Source organism: Rhinoderma darwinii, chromosome 5 (assembly GCF_050947455.1).
Source record: "Rhinoderma darwinii isolate aRhiDar2 chromosome 5, aRhiDar2.hap1, whole genome shotgun sequence".
NCBI classification, from domain to species: domain Eukaryota; kingdom Metazoa; phylum Chordata; class Amphibia; order Anura; family Rhinodermatidae; genus Rhinoderma; species Rhinoderma darwinii.
The window spans coordinates 246,036,268-246,052,933 of record NC_134691.1 but is presented as its reverse complement, the minus strand read 5'-3'; the positions used below and the strand labels follow the sequence as shown (position 1 = coordinate 246,052,933).

Sequence of the window (16,666 nt, the reverse complement as noted above, 5' to 3'; positions counted from 1 at the left end):
GTACACTACAAGAAATACCCCCAGGTAATCTCTTAAAATCTCATTTATGAAATTCTGGAAGACCGCGGGAGCATTACACAACCCAAAGGGCATGACAAGGTATTCGAAATGACCTTCGGGCGTGTTAAACGCAGTCTTCCACTCATCCCCCTCTTTGATGCGGATAAAGTTATACGCCCCCCGTAGATCAAACTTAGAGAACCATTGGGCCCCCTGAACCTTACATAGTTACATAGTTACATAGTTAGTACGGCTGAAAAAAGACACATGTCCATCAAGTTCAACCAAGGGAAGGGAAAAGGGAAGGAAAAATTTCTACACATAGGAGCTAATATTTTTTTGTTCTAGGAAATTATCTAACCCTTTTTTAAAGCCATCTACTGTCCCTGCTGTGACCAGCTCCTGCGGTAGACTATTCCATAGATTCACAGTTCTCACTGTAAAGAAGCCTTGTCGCCTCTGCAGCTTGAACCTTTTTTTCTCCAGACGGAGGGAGTGCCCCCTTGTTTTTTGAGGGGGTTTTACAAGGAACAGGATTTGACCATATTTTTTGTATGTGCCATTAATATATTTATATAAGTTAATCATGTCCCCCCTTAGTCGTCTTTTTTCAAGGCTAAATAGGTTTAATTCTTTCAATCTTTCCTCATAACTTAAATTCTCCATGCCCCTAATTAGCTTCGTTGCTCTTCTTTGTATTTTTTCCAACTCCAGGGCATCCTTTCTATGAACTGGAGCCCAGAACTGGACTGCATATTCTAGATGAGGCCTCACTAATGCTTTGTAAAGTGGCATTATTACATCCCTGTCCCGCGAGTCCATGCCTCTTTTAATACACGACAATATCCTGCTGGCCTTTGAAGCAGCTGATTGACACTGCATGCTGTTATTGAGTTTATGATTTACAAGTACACCCAGATCCTTCTCAACAAGTGAATCCGCCAGTGTAGCTCCCCCTAGGACATATGATGCATGCAGGTTGTTGGTACCAAGATGCATAACTTTACATTTATCTACATTAAACTTCATCTGCCAAGTGGACGCCCAAACACTTAGTTTGTTTAAATCTGCCTGTAATTCATGAACATCTTCCATAGTCTGAACTATATTGCATAGCTTGGTGTCATCTGCAAAAATAGAAATAGTGCTATTAATCCCATCCTCTATATTATTAATAAATAAGTTGAATAGTAGGGGTCCCAGCACTGAACCCTGGGGTACACCACTTATAACCGGTGACCATTCAGAGTAGGAATCATTGACCACAACTCTCTGGATACGGTCCTTGAGCCAATTCTCAATCCAATTACAAACTATATTTTCTAAACCTATAGTCCGTAATTTACCCATTAGGCGTCTATGGGGGACAGTGTCAAATGCCTTTGCAAAGTCCAAAAACACTAAATCCACAGCGGCCCCTCTGTCTAGACTTCTGCTCACCTCTTCATAAAAACAGATTAGGTTAGTTTGACAACTTCTGTCCTTAGTAAAACCGTGCTGGCTGTCACTTATAATGCTATTTATTGTCACATAATCCTGTATATAGTCCCTCAATAGCCCCTCAAACATTTTCCCCACGATGGATGTTAAGCTTACTGGTCTATAATTACCCGGGGAAGACATAGAGCCCTTTTTGAAAATAGGCACCACATTTGCCCTGCGCCAGTCCCTTGGCACTATACCAGTCACTAGAGATTCTCTGAATATTATGAAAAGGGGGACAGAAATAACTGGACTAAGCTCTTTAAGAACTCTAGGGTGTAACCCATCTGGTCCCGGGGCCTTGTGCACATTTATTTTATTTAATTTAGCTTGGACCATCTCTACATTCATCCAATTCAGTATATCAACTGATATATTAACAGCACTGGCACCGGCCACATCAGCTGCTCTTTCTTCTGTTGTATATACAGAGCTAAAGAACCCATTTAGTAACTCTGCCTTCTCTTGATCCCCTGTGATCAACTCCCCATTACCATTATCTAGGGGTCCCACATGTTCAGACCTGGGCTTTTTTGCATTTATATGCTTGAAGAATTTTTTGGGATTTGTTTTACTATCCTTGGCCACCTGCCTTTCATTTTGTATTTTTGCTAATTTTATTACATTTTTACAGATTTTATTAAGCTCCTTATATTTTACAAAGGCTACAGCTGTACCCTCAGATTTGTATTTTTTAAATGCCCTTTTTTTGTCATGTATTGCCCCTTTCACAGAATGTGTAAGCCATGTGGGGTTTAATTTGAGTCGTTTATACTTGTTACCTGTAGGAATAAATTTTGCACTATAATAACTCAAAGTAGATTTGAAAATCTCCCATTTATCATTTGTCCCATTATTTGACATTAGTTCTCCCCAGTCTATATCCTGAATTGCCGCCCTCATCCTGGGGAAATTGGCTTTCTTAAAATTAAATGTTTTTGCCCTCCCAGCCTGTGTTTGTTTTTTACAGTATAGGTAAAATGTAACTATATTATGATCACTGTTACCGAGGTTTTCACGAACATTGACATTCCCAACAAGCTCTGCATTATTAGAAATGACCAGATCCAACAGAGCTTCACCTCTAGTCGGGTCTTCCACAAACTGGCCCATAAAATTTTCCTGCAACAGGTTGAGGAAATGTCTCCCCTTTGCAGTTGAAGCCGAACCATGACACCAATTAATATCCCGGAAATTAAAATCTCCCATTATCACTACAGTACCCGCCTGTGCAGCCCGCTCCATCTGTTTATATAGCTGAACTTCCATCTCCTCAGTTATATTGGGGGGTCTATAGATTACACCAAAAGTAATTTTTTCAGTGTTTACCTCCCTTTCTAGTTCCACCCACAAGGTTTCAACCTCCTCACAGTATTCACCCACTATTGTCTCTTTCACACTCGCCTTCATATCATTTCTCACATACAGACATACACCACCACCTTTCCTATTTGTCCTGTCTTTCCGAAAAAGTGTAAAACCCTGTAGATTTACAGCCCAGTCATGTGAAGAGTCCAGCCATGTTTCAGCAACACCAACTATATCTATATTTTCTTCCAGTATCAAGGCCTCCAGCTCCCCCATTTTGCTTGCTAGACTTCTGGCATTTGTGAACATACACTTTAACTTGCCTGTCAGTTTTTCACTTTTATTATCAGAAATGTGATTTGACATTAATCGGGCCTTTTTATTTACACTGATGTTTTGTAACGAAAGGATCTCCTTATCCTGTTGTCTAGTCCTCTCCCCACATTCTGTTTCTCCCCCCACCAATATAGTCTGACCCCTCTCTAACCTGGCTACCCCTTTTTTTTCTACATTGACCTCCCTCCTCAGCCCTAGTTTAAATACTCCGCCACCCCAGCTAGAATTCTCTCCCCCAGCACAGCGGACCCCCTTCCATTTAGGTGCAAATCATCTGCAGAATACAGTTTGTACCCCAATGAAAAGTCAGCCCAGTGCTCTAGGAACCCAAATCCTTCTCCTCTACACCAAGACTTCAGCCATGCATTTAACTCCCTAAGCTCCCGCTGTCTTTCCTGTGATGCGCATGGCACAGGCAGTATTCCTGAGAATACTACTTTGGAGGTCCTTCCCTTCAGCTTGTAGCCCAGTTCTTTAAAATTATTCTTAAGGCTCCTCCACCTACCATTTATTCTGTCGTTGGTACCGACATGGACCACGACAGCTGGATCATCACCAGCCCCTCCCAGCAATTTGTCCACCCGTTCCACCACATGCCGAACCCTGGCACCAGGGAGACAGCAAACCATTCGGTTGAGGTTGTCTTGGCGACAAATTATTCTATCCGTCTTCCTGATTATAGAATCCCCTACGACTATCAATTGTCTTGGCTTACCTGCATTACCATCCCGCCGACTACTAGCTGGGCTGTTCTCCTGGCTGTTAGGGAGATCAGTATCCACTAGGGCTGCCATTTCTGAGACTGACACCCTCGCATCATCACCCAACTTGGCAATTTTGCCTGGAATGTCAGAAACCGGATCGGCCTTCCTTGTCTTTGACCCCTTTCTACTGCCCCTAACTACATTAACCCAGCTACTTACCTGATCCTGCTCACCCATGTCTTCACCCTCCAGTTGTAACCCACTAACTGCATGCTCTGTGAGCAGCAAGCTCCGCTCAAAATTGTCTATCCTCCTCAGTGTTGCATTCTGCTCCTCCAGATCTCTAATACGAGATTCCAGGTGAACAACACGCTCACATCTGCCACAGAGATATTCACCCTGGAACTCCGGCTCCAGTCGTGCATACATATGGCAAACTGTGCACTGAAGAAAACCTCCAATCTTGCTATCCATTATCCAAGTTACAAAAAAACAGCAAACAGGTGTTAATCAAAAATAAAAAGAAGTAGAAGAGCACTTACTGGGGCTTTAACTCCTCTTTTCAACTCCGGTTTTTGGAACTCCACTTGATATACAAACCACTTGTTTTTTTCAAACCACAGAGCAGGCTCTACAGAGTACTGAGGCCTGATTTATAGCACCTGGTAGCAGCTAACCCCTCCCCCTTACTCAGCTACTCAGCAGGAAGGAAACTGCAAGGGAAAAAAAAAATAGTTTTAAATAATGTCACTTTTGCAAACTTTGTAGCAAGCAAGCAATCAATACATATATCACATACAATGGCCCCCCACTTTGTCACACACAACACAGTAAATCAATCCGGTTTTTGGAACTCCACTTGATATACAAACCACTTGTTTTTTTCAAACCACCTGATTAAAGAGATCAGGAATCAAAGGAAGGGGATACTGGTTCCTTACAGTGACCTTATTCAAGTTACGGTAGTCAATGCATGACCTAAGACCACCATCCTTCTTCCCTACGAAGAAGAAGCCAGCACCTACTGGAGAAGTAGAGGGGCGAATGTAACCCATGGCCAGGCATTCCTGGATATACTCCCTCATGGCTTCACGTTCGGGACAAGAGAGATTAAATATCCTACCCTTAGGGAGCTTAGCTCCTGGTACCAAATCGTTAGCGCAATCGTATTCTCTGAGGAGGTAACACTTCGGAGGCCTCCTTAGAGAAAACATTAGCGAAGTCCTGAACAAACTCAGGTAGCGTGTTCACCTCCTCAGGGGGAGAAATAGAATTAACAGAAAAACATAACGTCAAGCATTCATTACCCCATTTGGTAAGCTCCCCAGTATTCCAGTCAAACGTGGGATTATGCAACTGCAACCAGGGAAGGCCTAAAACCAAATCGGACGATAATCCCTGCATCAACAGTACAGAGCACTGCTCCAAATGCATGGAGCCAACAAGAAGTTCAAAAACAGGGGTATTCTGTGTAAAATAACCATTAGCAAGAGGAGTGGAGTCGATACCCACTACCAGGACAGGTTTAGGCAAATCAATCAAAGGCATAGCTAGAGACATAGCAAATTCCACAGACATGATATTAGCAGAAGACCCTGAATCCACGAAGGCACTGCCGGTAGCAGACCTACCACCCAAAGAGACCTGAAAGGGAAGCAAGATTTTATTACGTTTCATATTTACGGGAAATACCTGTGCGCCCAAGTGACCTCCCCGATGATCACTTAGGTGCGGAAGTTTTCCGGCTGCTTATTCTTACGCCTAGGACAGGTGTTCACTTGATGCTGGTCATCCCCACAGTAGAAGCAGAGATCATTCTTCCTGCGGAACTCTCTACGTTGTCGGGGGGACACGGAGGCCCCGAGTTGCATAGGTACCTCCGAGTCTTCCGTGGAAGAGCGAAGCAACGGGACCTCGGGAGGCATCATGGGGGAGTCAGAGGGGAAAACACAAAAACGTTCAAGTTGTCGTTCCCTGAGACGTCGGTCAAGTCGTACCGCTAAAGCCATAACCTGGTCTAGGGAGTCAGAAGAGGGATAGCTAACTAGCAAGTCTTTCAGGGCGTTCCACACACCCAACCTAAACTGGCACCTTAAGGCAGGGTCATTCCACCGAGAAGCTACGCACCACTTCCTAAAGTCAGAACAATACTCCTCAACAGGTCTCTTACCCTGACGTAAGGTCACCAGCTGACTCTCGGCAAAAGCAGTCTTGTCAGTCTCGTCATAAATGAGTCCGAGAGCAGAAAAGAAAAGATCAACGGAGGAAAGTTCAGGGGCATCAGGAGCCAAGGAGAAGGCCCATTCTTGGGGCCCTTCCTGGAGCCGGGACATAATTATACCCACCCGCTGGCTCTCAGAACCTGAGGAGTGAGGCTTTAAGCGAAAGTAGAGCCTACAACTCTCCCGAAAGGAGAGAAAAGTCCTCCGGTCCCCTGAGAACCGGTCAGGCAACTTGAGGTGGGGTTCAAGAGGTGAGGTGAGGGGCACTACCATGGTAGCGTCAGGCTGGTTGACCCTCTGAGCCAGGGCCTGGACCTGTAGGGAGAGACCCTGCATTTGCTGAGCCAGGGTCTCAAGGGGGTCCATAGTAGTGTGAGGGACCAGGGTAGCCTAGGTATATGGGCTTTTGATTATGTAATGGTGGGGGTAGGGAAACAGACAAGTGAGCCCTAATCTACCCGCCACTCAGTCCCTGCCTAGTTGCAACGACCCGCCCTAGGCGACGGGGTACAACTGGGCGACGGTCCCTACGCTCAGTAAGTGCACGACAGACAAACAGACAAGGGTACACAAAGCTAAGGGAAATGGGGCAGTTGCCCACGGCAACACCGTGAGCAACAAGAGTGGTGAACGAGCCGAGTCAAACCAGGAGTGTACGAGGTACCAAACGCTGAGCAGGAGAGTAGTCAGTAAGCCAGGGTCAAATAGTTAGAAGCTGCAGCAGAGCCCGGAAACCACACGAGAAGAATCACAAGCAAGGAGGAACAGTAAAGGCAGGTATAAATAGACAGAGGGCGGGAGCTAGCTCCGTCTGGCCAGGCTGTGATAGGCTCTCCCACTCCTAAGCCTGCCATCCTGAGTGGTGGAAGATGGAGTCAGTCTCACAGACATAGAAGCAGGTGCAGACTGATTAGCTATGGGCGTATACACAGAAGCTGTGCCTGGCAGATCCTTTACACCCTCTTTGCACTCTTTGATATTTGGTGAATTCTAGAGGTCTGTACTACAAACACCCCATGGTCGGTTGTCTCTCTGTCTGACCGACCTATGGACACCTTTAGCACGTACATCAGGATCTCTTCCGATGTTCTTTTTAAAAGGAGAACAAAAACGCAACCTAACATTGGTAAAATTTTCCAACCCATGTCTAGATTTGCAGGACTATGTTAAGAAACCAAAATTAAACTTTAGATGGTCTTCAGATGTGTAACATGAACTTCGTCTTCATAATCTTCTGGTCTATTGATCAGGGCACAATAGTAGGTCATACAGGGTAGATTCAGATGACATTCTAGTATTCTAAAAACAATTTAGCTACTTTATCAGATATATGACAGATCCACATTCGTATGTACACTGTGTATATCTAGAAGTGTTTTTGGTTAAACAGACAGGGCTGTCTAAAATTTAATCCAAAGGCTCATGCACATGGCTATTCCGTATTCAGACTTAAGATTCTGCCCGGACTGGTGTGATATCCCATGCATATATTCTGTAATATGGCACCTGTTACATATATACCGTATACATATCTCAATCAAAAACACTTTCCAATATGACAGTGTTAAGCTACATTAGATATTTAAAAAAATATATGTCTAAAATAGAAATAGAACTGGATAAATGTTAAATTCACAATCAATAACTCATTCACAGCCAATAAGGGCTGGTCCATACCAGTGCTCACCATTCCGTTGTACTTCTCAGTCAGAGGAGCAGAACAAGGGAATAACCAGAAGAGCCGCTTCCGTTGCCTCACGGACACCACCAGCAACCGGCGGAACAACCCATTGACTGGTTACGTCGGGGCGTCTATGGGTTTTCCCGGAAACAACAACGCAACATGCTAGGCTATCATTTATGGCAAATTTCGGCTAGATCTGCAAGGAAGGTTTGAATGGAGCCTCCAAAACAGATGTGAACAGGCCTTAAATGAAAATTTTAGTGCAAAAATGCCAACAGTAATGTGTGGCCGTGATACTGTGTACAGTGCTTGTGTACAGTGCTGGTTGCAACACTAAGTGCCCGATATGTGATCCTGACCCAGGATCCAAGTGACATTAATATGGTTCATAACCTCAATTATGTACCATGAGAATATAAAACGAGCTTTATTATAATACACATAACAACATATTGGCCATCAAATTATAAAAACAGTAGTACACACAATTTAAAAGGATAGTGAGGAGATACGGCGTAAACCATCCAAATAACATGCTAACACAGTACAAACATCATGTGATGCGGTAAGGTACAGAAATCTACATCCAAAAGAATATATCACAGACCATATTGTAAGAAAAGAGCCATAAATGGACTCCACACCTGATCAAAAAGATCACAATTGTACACAAACTGTAAAGTGAAATGCACAACTAAACTGCATAAGTTTAGACAAGGATGGCCTTACATCAAGGGCTAAAAGAGCTGTACAAACCAGTGGATTGCATGGTGGATCGGACACAGAAAATCTCCACGCTAAACGGGGGATGTTATTTGGATTGTTTACGCCGTATCTCCTCACTATCCTTTTAAATTGTGTGTACTACTGTTTTTATCATTTGATGGCCAATATGTTGTTATGTGTATTATAATAAAGCTTGTTTTATATTCTCATGGTACATAATTGGTGCTATGTGTGGTTTATTCTCTGGATATACTATTTGTCCTCACATTTTGCTTTTGCTATAGGTATTAAGTTTTGGTATATGATTTGTGTGGACGCATAATCTTTTGGCGTATGCCTATGGTCTATACTTGTATAGGTATTCATCATGGTTCATAACCTCGGTGCTGCATTTCAGTAATGCTATCCCTAGGACATCCCTTGTGCAGCTGCTGATAGCTGCGGAGACAAATACAGAAGGCCTGAGAGCCTATGTACAATAAATCTGTGAGCTAATAAAAAGGTTTACGAAATAAAATAAAAAAGGTTTACCACACTATATTAAACAATGTCACTAGCACTTGGGCAATATATGAGTTGCAATAAAAGGATGTACATGACTATGAAACTATTTTGGTGCATGTTTAGACCGAATTGCATGGCACTGTGCAGATTGTCATCACTCACATTAGTCCGTGTCCTCAATACGGACACGGACTAACAATTCAGTAAGGCCAATACTATACAAAGCCAATTAACCGATCTATATGTTTTGGAGTATTTGTGTTGATGGTTCATCTTTATATTTGCCAATCAGCTCGTTTAGTAAATAATGTTTATCGGTACTCAAACTACAGCTCTGGTAGGAAATTAATTAATTCTCATTTATATTTTTATTTGTTTGCTCTCTTTAACAGAAAAGAATGTATTCTGGATTTCTGTGGGATACAACAGCTGGCTTTGAATTGAAGAATGTTAGCCTACATGAAGCCCCTCAGACCAATGGCAATGGCAAGCACACATATTCACAACCCTACATTGCACATTTTAAGGTAACAGACCATTTCCACTTCTGTATTACAGATAATGCAGGGTACGAGGAATGTACACGATGTTCTTAGATTACTTTATCCAACTGATTAATAAACAGGATCTCTACTTTTGGAAAAAGTTTGAGGCATAAGGAAATGTATGGATCGTGTTTTCTGTCAATGCAGGGAGCACACTATCATTGTCTGGAAAGCAACTATTTATGAGTTTCTATGTCTCTGATCAGGGCCGGCTCCAGGTTTATGTGGGCCCTTGGGGGGACACAGACTTAGTAGGCCCCTTTGCGGGGGAACTCGCGGCGGGAGTAAAATGGCAGAAAGCGTAACTATGTACCCCCATATAGACGTTATTCCCTGTTTATGCCCCCATATAGAAGTTAGGCCCCCAGTTTGTACCCCCATAAATTTAGTGCCCTCTGTAAATTTAGCCCCCCTCCTCCCAGGTAGTGCCACACATACCCCACCTCCCAGGTAATGCCACACAGCCCCCACCTCCCAGGTAGTGCCACACAGCCCCCACCTCCCAGGTAGTGCCACACAGCCCCCCTCCCTGTAGGTAGTACCTTTCGGGTTTCCTCTAGGAGTGGAATCCACAGCCAGAGCATTGCCGACGCTCTGGCTTGGGATTCTGCTTTAGGACAAGCCCCTGACGTCACTGTCCATATATGGACAGTGTTGTCAAGGGCAACCCCAGAGCCATAGTCCCGGCAGAGCACTACTAGCACTCTGCCTGGGAGACACTGCTCTGCTCCTGACAACATTTTCCATATATGGACAGTGATGTCAGGGGCTTCCTCAGAGACGGAGTACTGGAGCAGAACCGCTAGCGCTCTGCCTGGGACTCCTTCTCTCATCACTGTCCATACATAGTCAGTAATGCCGTGACGACACCGTCTCCGGGTGCTGACACTGGCCCTGTATCTGATACTTAGTTATTCTATATATTATTAGTAAGTTTATCCTGCAATATCCAATTTCATTAATTATTTGCACTGATGTATCTGATGTATCAACATGTTCTGCTGCTCTGAATGCTTCAGAGTGTAGAGTACGAAAAGTATAACGTTCAGTATACCAGGGATTCAAATATAGAAATAAACCCGTTGACAGGTGCCCATTAAGATTTTAAATTAGCTTTTTCCGTGCAAAGTAGGCATCAAATTTAGGAGAATAAATATTGAATTATTTTCCATGCCGTGATTAAACTTAACTGGTTGCCGACACAGGACGAGAATGCTCGTCCTGAGCGGCGAGTACTTCGCGCATTAGAACGAGCATTCTCGTCCTGTGTGACAGCCGTCTCTGCGCGCGATCGAGAGCCGGGCAACGGCTGTAACACACAGCCACGGCCCCGCTCTGACAGCGTAGAGGAGAGAAACATCTTCTCTCCACCGTTAACCCTTTGAACGCCGCGATGAAAGCTGATCGCGGCATTCAAGGAGAGGAGACTGCACATTGATCGCGTCACAGAAGATAACTGTGACGCAATCAAAGCCCCCATTCATATGGCCAGACAGCCCAGGGTCCATTGAAGGACCCCATGGCTGACTGAACATATTTCCTGTTGTTAGGGCATACTGAGGTGTGCCCTAACAACTTCCTGTATACAATCCGTACACAGGCTAATGTACTGGCATATAGATCTATGCCAGTACATTACAGTTACAAAATCAAAATGATAAATCCCTTTATGGGATTTAAAAAAAAAAGTTAAATGAATGTAAAAAAAAATTAATGATAAATAAATAAAAAGTAAAAAAATACACAGAAACACACATTTTTTTATAATAAATAAACTTTTTAAAATATAATTCCCAAAACATGAAATAATATAGACATATTAGGTATCGCCACGACCGTAACAACCTGTACAACAAATGTATAACATTATTTATGATGATCGGTGTATGGTGTAAAAAAAACTTTATTAAAACTGCTGCGGAACTGCTTTTTTTCTGCAATTTCGCCAAAATAAAAATTTACAGGAAATTAAACAATAATGTATTTGTACCAAAAAATGGTACCTACATAAAGTACAACTCGTCCCGCAAAAAACAAAGTCTCATACAACTACGTCGTACAAAAAATAAGAGTTATGAGCGTCGGGATGCAAAGAGGGAAATCTAAAAAAATTGCTCTGTCCTCAAGGCCAAAATTGTCCGTGACCTTAAGGGGTTAAAGAGAACCTTTCACCTCCCCATACATGTGCAGCATGTAATGGGGAGGGCTGCACAAACCCTGGGGCACTTTACATTTCTGATTGGACAGTGTCAAAGCCATAGTAACACACCCCCTTGCCAGTACACGCCCCATTGACAGTTCAGGGGTTTATTTAAATATCGGGCGCCACATATAATGGCACCGATATCTAAATAACAGAGGAAGGTAGAAAAAAAATGTCAAGTGCCCCAGGGTTTGTGCAGCCCTCCCCATTACATGCTGCACATGTATGGGGAGGTGAAAGGTTCTCTTTAAAGAGGCTCTGTCACCAGATTCTCAAATCCCTATCTACTATTGCATGTGATCGGCGCTGTAATGTATATAACAGTAACGTTTTGTTTTTTTTTAAAACGTTCATTTTTGGCCAAGTTATGAGCTATTTTATATATATATATGCAAATGAGCTTTGAAATGGACAACTGGGCGTTTTTTTTTCGTTATGTCCAACTGGGCGTGTATTGTGTTTTTAACTGGGCGTGTTTATGTGTATGACGCTGACCAATCCGTGACCAGTCAGTGTCATACATTCCTCTCCATTCATTTACAAGCAGCACAGCGTTCTTACTAGAACGATGTGCAGCCAGATACACAAGTGTCCTGATAATGAATACAAATGAAATCCAGCCTGGACGTCATGTGTACTCAGAATCCTGACACTTCTGACTCTCTTCTTTTGAGATTGCAGCAAGCTACTCGTAATCTCGCGAGATTACGAGGTAAACGAGACGCTGACTGGTCACGGATTGGTCAGCGTCATACACATAAACACGCCCAGTTGGCATACAGTATGGCATACAGCCCCCCCCCCCCCTGTAGGTAACGCCATACAGCCCCCCTGTAGGTAACGCCATACAGCCCCCCTGTAGAGAACGCCATACAGAGCCCCCCCCTGTAGGGAACGCCATACAGCGCCCCCCCCTGTAGGGAACGCCATACAGCGCCCCCCCCCCTGTAGGGAACGCCATACAGAGCCCCCCCTGTAGGGAACGCCATACAGCGTTCCCCCTCCCAAAAAAATGCGACCTACAGCGTGTCTGACAAAAGACATGTATCCCCTCTCCACAGGAGAGGGGATACATGTGTGATCGCTGGCAGCGATAGGGAGAACGGGGGACTGAAAGTCCCCCTGAAGTTCTCCATGACTGACCTCTGACTTCCGGCGTCTGCGCAGCTCACAAAAAATTAAAGGAGCGCTGGTCACGCATGCGCACAAGCGCGACCGGCGCTCCATTCATTTCTACGGAGCTGCCGACACAGACCCCGGAAGTCCGAGGTTTGTGATGGAGAACTTCAGGGGACTCTCAGTCCCCCGTTCTCCATATCGCTGCCAGCGATCACACATGTATCCCCTATCCTGTGGATAGGGGATACATGTCTTTTGTTTAATGGCAGAGCGGGGAGATACCTCCCTGCTCTGCCGTAGTGTTCAGTGGCGTCCCGCTGTAGCAGCCATAGCGGCTGCTAGCGGAGCCTCCGGCCATGGTGGGGGCAACGGGGGCCCCCCCATGCCGCGGGCCCCGTAGCAGCCGCTACGGCGGTAGTTACGCCACTGCCTATGCCCCTTTCCACATGTGTTGTACTGTAAAGTCTGCGACATCTGAACTCACCCGTAATACATTGTCAGCATTTCTGTATAAATGACAGCTGTTAAATAGTTAACCCTCCTCTGTATTTTTAGCGGTTGTGCGGTGAGCTGATAAATGTTAGGTGTAATACATATAATCTTTTGATCTAGGTGATACTGCAGAATGGAATAACATGATACATGTGTTGAAAAATAATTCAGAAATAACTCTTGCCATTTACAAATTGAAAACAGTCTAGACTAGGGGCTGTGTACAATTGAATTGGTACTTAACCTTTTTACGCACCAAGACGTAGTGGTACGTCATGCATTGCAATGCTTTAACGCATCAGGACGTACTGGTGCGTCATGGATGTAAACTGTCACCCTGCGACAGAACTGTGCCATCAACTATTTATGACAGTTGATCGGCACAGTAAGGCGGCAGGGGACCAATCACAACGGTCCCCTGCCAGCTATCGCTATGATTGGTCAGTCACACCAGACTAACCAATCACAGCTCCTTGAGAACGAGCATGTGATGGAGCTGGCTGTAGGCTCCATTCCGGCCTATTAACCCCTTAGATACAGCAATCGCTGCATCTAAGTGGTACCTAGCCTGTCGGCACCCCTGATGGTTGCCATGGCCGCGGGTGTCATCTATTTGTCACAGATGACATCCTGTTCTAACACCCAGGACCGGAACTAGGCTCCGATCCGGCCGATTAACCCCTTAGATGCAGCGATGAAAAGCGATCACTGCATCTAGGTGGTTAGATCGCACCCGATGGTTTCTAATGGCAACGATCGGCACAATGGTTGCTATGGCAATCGGATGCAACAATGGCTTCCTAGTACGGAAGCCTATTAGGCCACGCCGGGAGTCAAAGCCTAATAGGCTTGCTATCGGTGAATAGCTGACAGCTCTCATACACTGCACTATGTAGGTAGTGCAGTGTATTAGAATACCAAGGGCTTCATGCCTTCAAGTCCCATAGTGGGACAGCAAAAAAAAGTTAATAAAAATGTTTAAAAAAAATAAAACTTCCAAGTAAAAAAAAAAAACAATAACTGTCTTTATTATAGGGAAAAAAATGGAAAACATAAAAAAAGTACACATATCTGGTATCACCACGTCCGTAAAGACCCAAACTATAAAAATATTACGCTATTTAACCTGCACGGTGAACACCAATTTTTTTTTATAAAAAACTATTCCAGAATCGCTGTTTTTTGGTCACCACCCCTCCCAAAACAGAATAAAAAAAACTGATCAAAATGTTGCATGTACCCCAAAATTATACCATTAAAAACTACAGCCCGTCCCACAAAAAACAAGCCCTCCCACAGCTTTTTTGACAAAAAAAGAAAAAAAGTTATAGCTCTCAGAATATGGTGATACAAAAAATAAATAATTTGAAACAAAAGTGATTTTATTGTGCAAACGATGTAAAATATAAAAAAAAACTATATACATTTGGTATCGGAGTAATTGCATCGACCCGCAGAATAAAGTAAGCATGTCCTTTGTAGTGCACGGTGAACGCCGTAATTTTTTTTTTTTTATAAAAACCATCAGAATTGCTAGTTTTTGGTCACCTTGCTTGCCAAAAAATTAAATAAGAAGTGATAAAACAAATTAAAAATCGCACGTACCCAAAATTGTGCCAATGAAATCTACAGATTGTCCCGCAACAAATAAGCCCTCACACAGCTCCGGTGGAGAAAAATTAACCATGTTCTGGCTCTCAGAATATGGCGACGCAAAATGTGCAGAGCGTTCCAAAAGTGGATAAGATTGGGCACCATTTATCAGTGCGACACTGGCCTCACATCTGCGGATTATTATACCACCCAATTATGCCCTGATGTTCTCTGTCCAGCTTATATATGCCCCCACATTATAAACTGAAATACCAGCAATACCACAAACCGAAAAACTACCAAGCAAAATCTGCGCTCCAAAAGCCAAATGGCGCTCCCTCTCTTCTGAAACCTACAGTGTGCCCAAACAGCAGTTTACGTCCACATATATGGCATCGCCATACCCAGGAGAACCCACTTAACAGTTTATGAGGTATTTGTCTTCAGTGACACAAACTGGGCACAACATATTGTGCACTAAAATGGCATATCAGTGGAAAAGTGCAATTTTCACTTTGCACCATCCACTGAGCGTTCATTTCTAATAAAAAAAACAAAAACCTGTGGGGTCAAAATGCTCACTATACCTCTTAAGAAATGCCTTGAGGAGTGCAGTTTCCAAAATAAGGGTCACACCTTGAGGGTTTGTTTTACTATTTGACACTAGAGCCCTGCTATATTCTGTAAAAATGACCAAAATAGACCTTTAAATGTGCATGGTTTTCTTTTAATCCTAAGCCCTGTCATATGTCCAGGCAAATGATAAATGCCTTGAAGGGTGTAGTTTACAAAATGGGGTCACTTCTCAGGGTTTTACACTCTACTCTGGTACCAAAGGGAGCTCTGCAAATGCGACATGGCGCCTGTACACCAGTCCAGAAAAATCTGCATTCTAAAAGCCAAATGGTGCTCCTTTCATTGTGAGCTCTGTCATGTGCCCAATCAGCAGTTTAGGGCCGCACATGTGGTATTGCTGTACTCAGGAGAAATTGGGTAACAAATTGTGTGTTTTTTTTTTTCTCCTATTGCCTCTTGTGCAAAATAAAAAATTGGGAGCAAAAACTATATGTTTTTGGAAAAATGTTTATTTCATTTTCACTGCCTCATTCTAATACAATCTATGAAACACCTGTGGTATCAAAATGCTCACTACACCCCTAGATGAATGCCCTGAGGGGTACAGTTTCCAAAATGGAGTCACTTCTCAGGGGTTTCTACTGTACTGGTGCCCCAGGGGCTCTGCAAATGTGACATGGTGCAGAGAAATCAATCAAGCAAAATCTTCATGCCAAGTTGTGCTCCTGCCATTCTGAGCCCTGCGGTATGTCCAAACAGAAGTTTATGACCACATATGGGGTGTTGCCATACTCGGGATAAATGGCTTTACAAATGTTGGGGTGCTTCTCCTTTATCTCTGGTGAAAATCCCAAAAATTCAACATTTTAGTGGAAAAAATGTAGATTTTAATTAATTTTCACTGCCTAGTTCCAATAAATTCAGCAATAAAACAGTGGTGTCAAAATGCTCACTATACCTCTAGATAAATTCCGTGTGGGGTTTAGTTTCCCAAATGGGGCCACTTTTGCGGGTTTTGCACTGTTTTGACCCCTTGGGGGATTTGCAAATGTGACATGGCGCTGAAAACCATTTCCAGCAAAACTTGAGCTCCAAAAGTCAAATAGTGCTCCTTCCTTTCTAAGCTCTGGCGTGTGTTGAAACAGCAGTTTATTACCACATATGGGGTATTG

General features: G+C 43.7%; 1 protein-coding gene across 2 annotated transcripts in view; it reads left to right on the top strand.

Annotated features, from left to right (window-relative positions):
• The window catches only part of EEPD1 (endonuclease/exonuclease/phosphatase family domain containing 1), a 282,048-nt gene that overhangs the window by 213,430 nt on the left and 51,952 nt on the right, over positions 1 to 16,666 (top strand). For both annotated transcript variants that reach the window (XM_075827028.1, XM_075827027.1), the window contains exon 4: positions 9,359 to 9,493. In XM_075827028.1, coding sequence (XP_075683143.1) covers positions 9,359 to 9,493 — 135 coding nt within the window. The remainder of the gene's footprint in view (positions 1 to 9,358; positions 9,494 to 16,666) is intronic.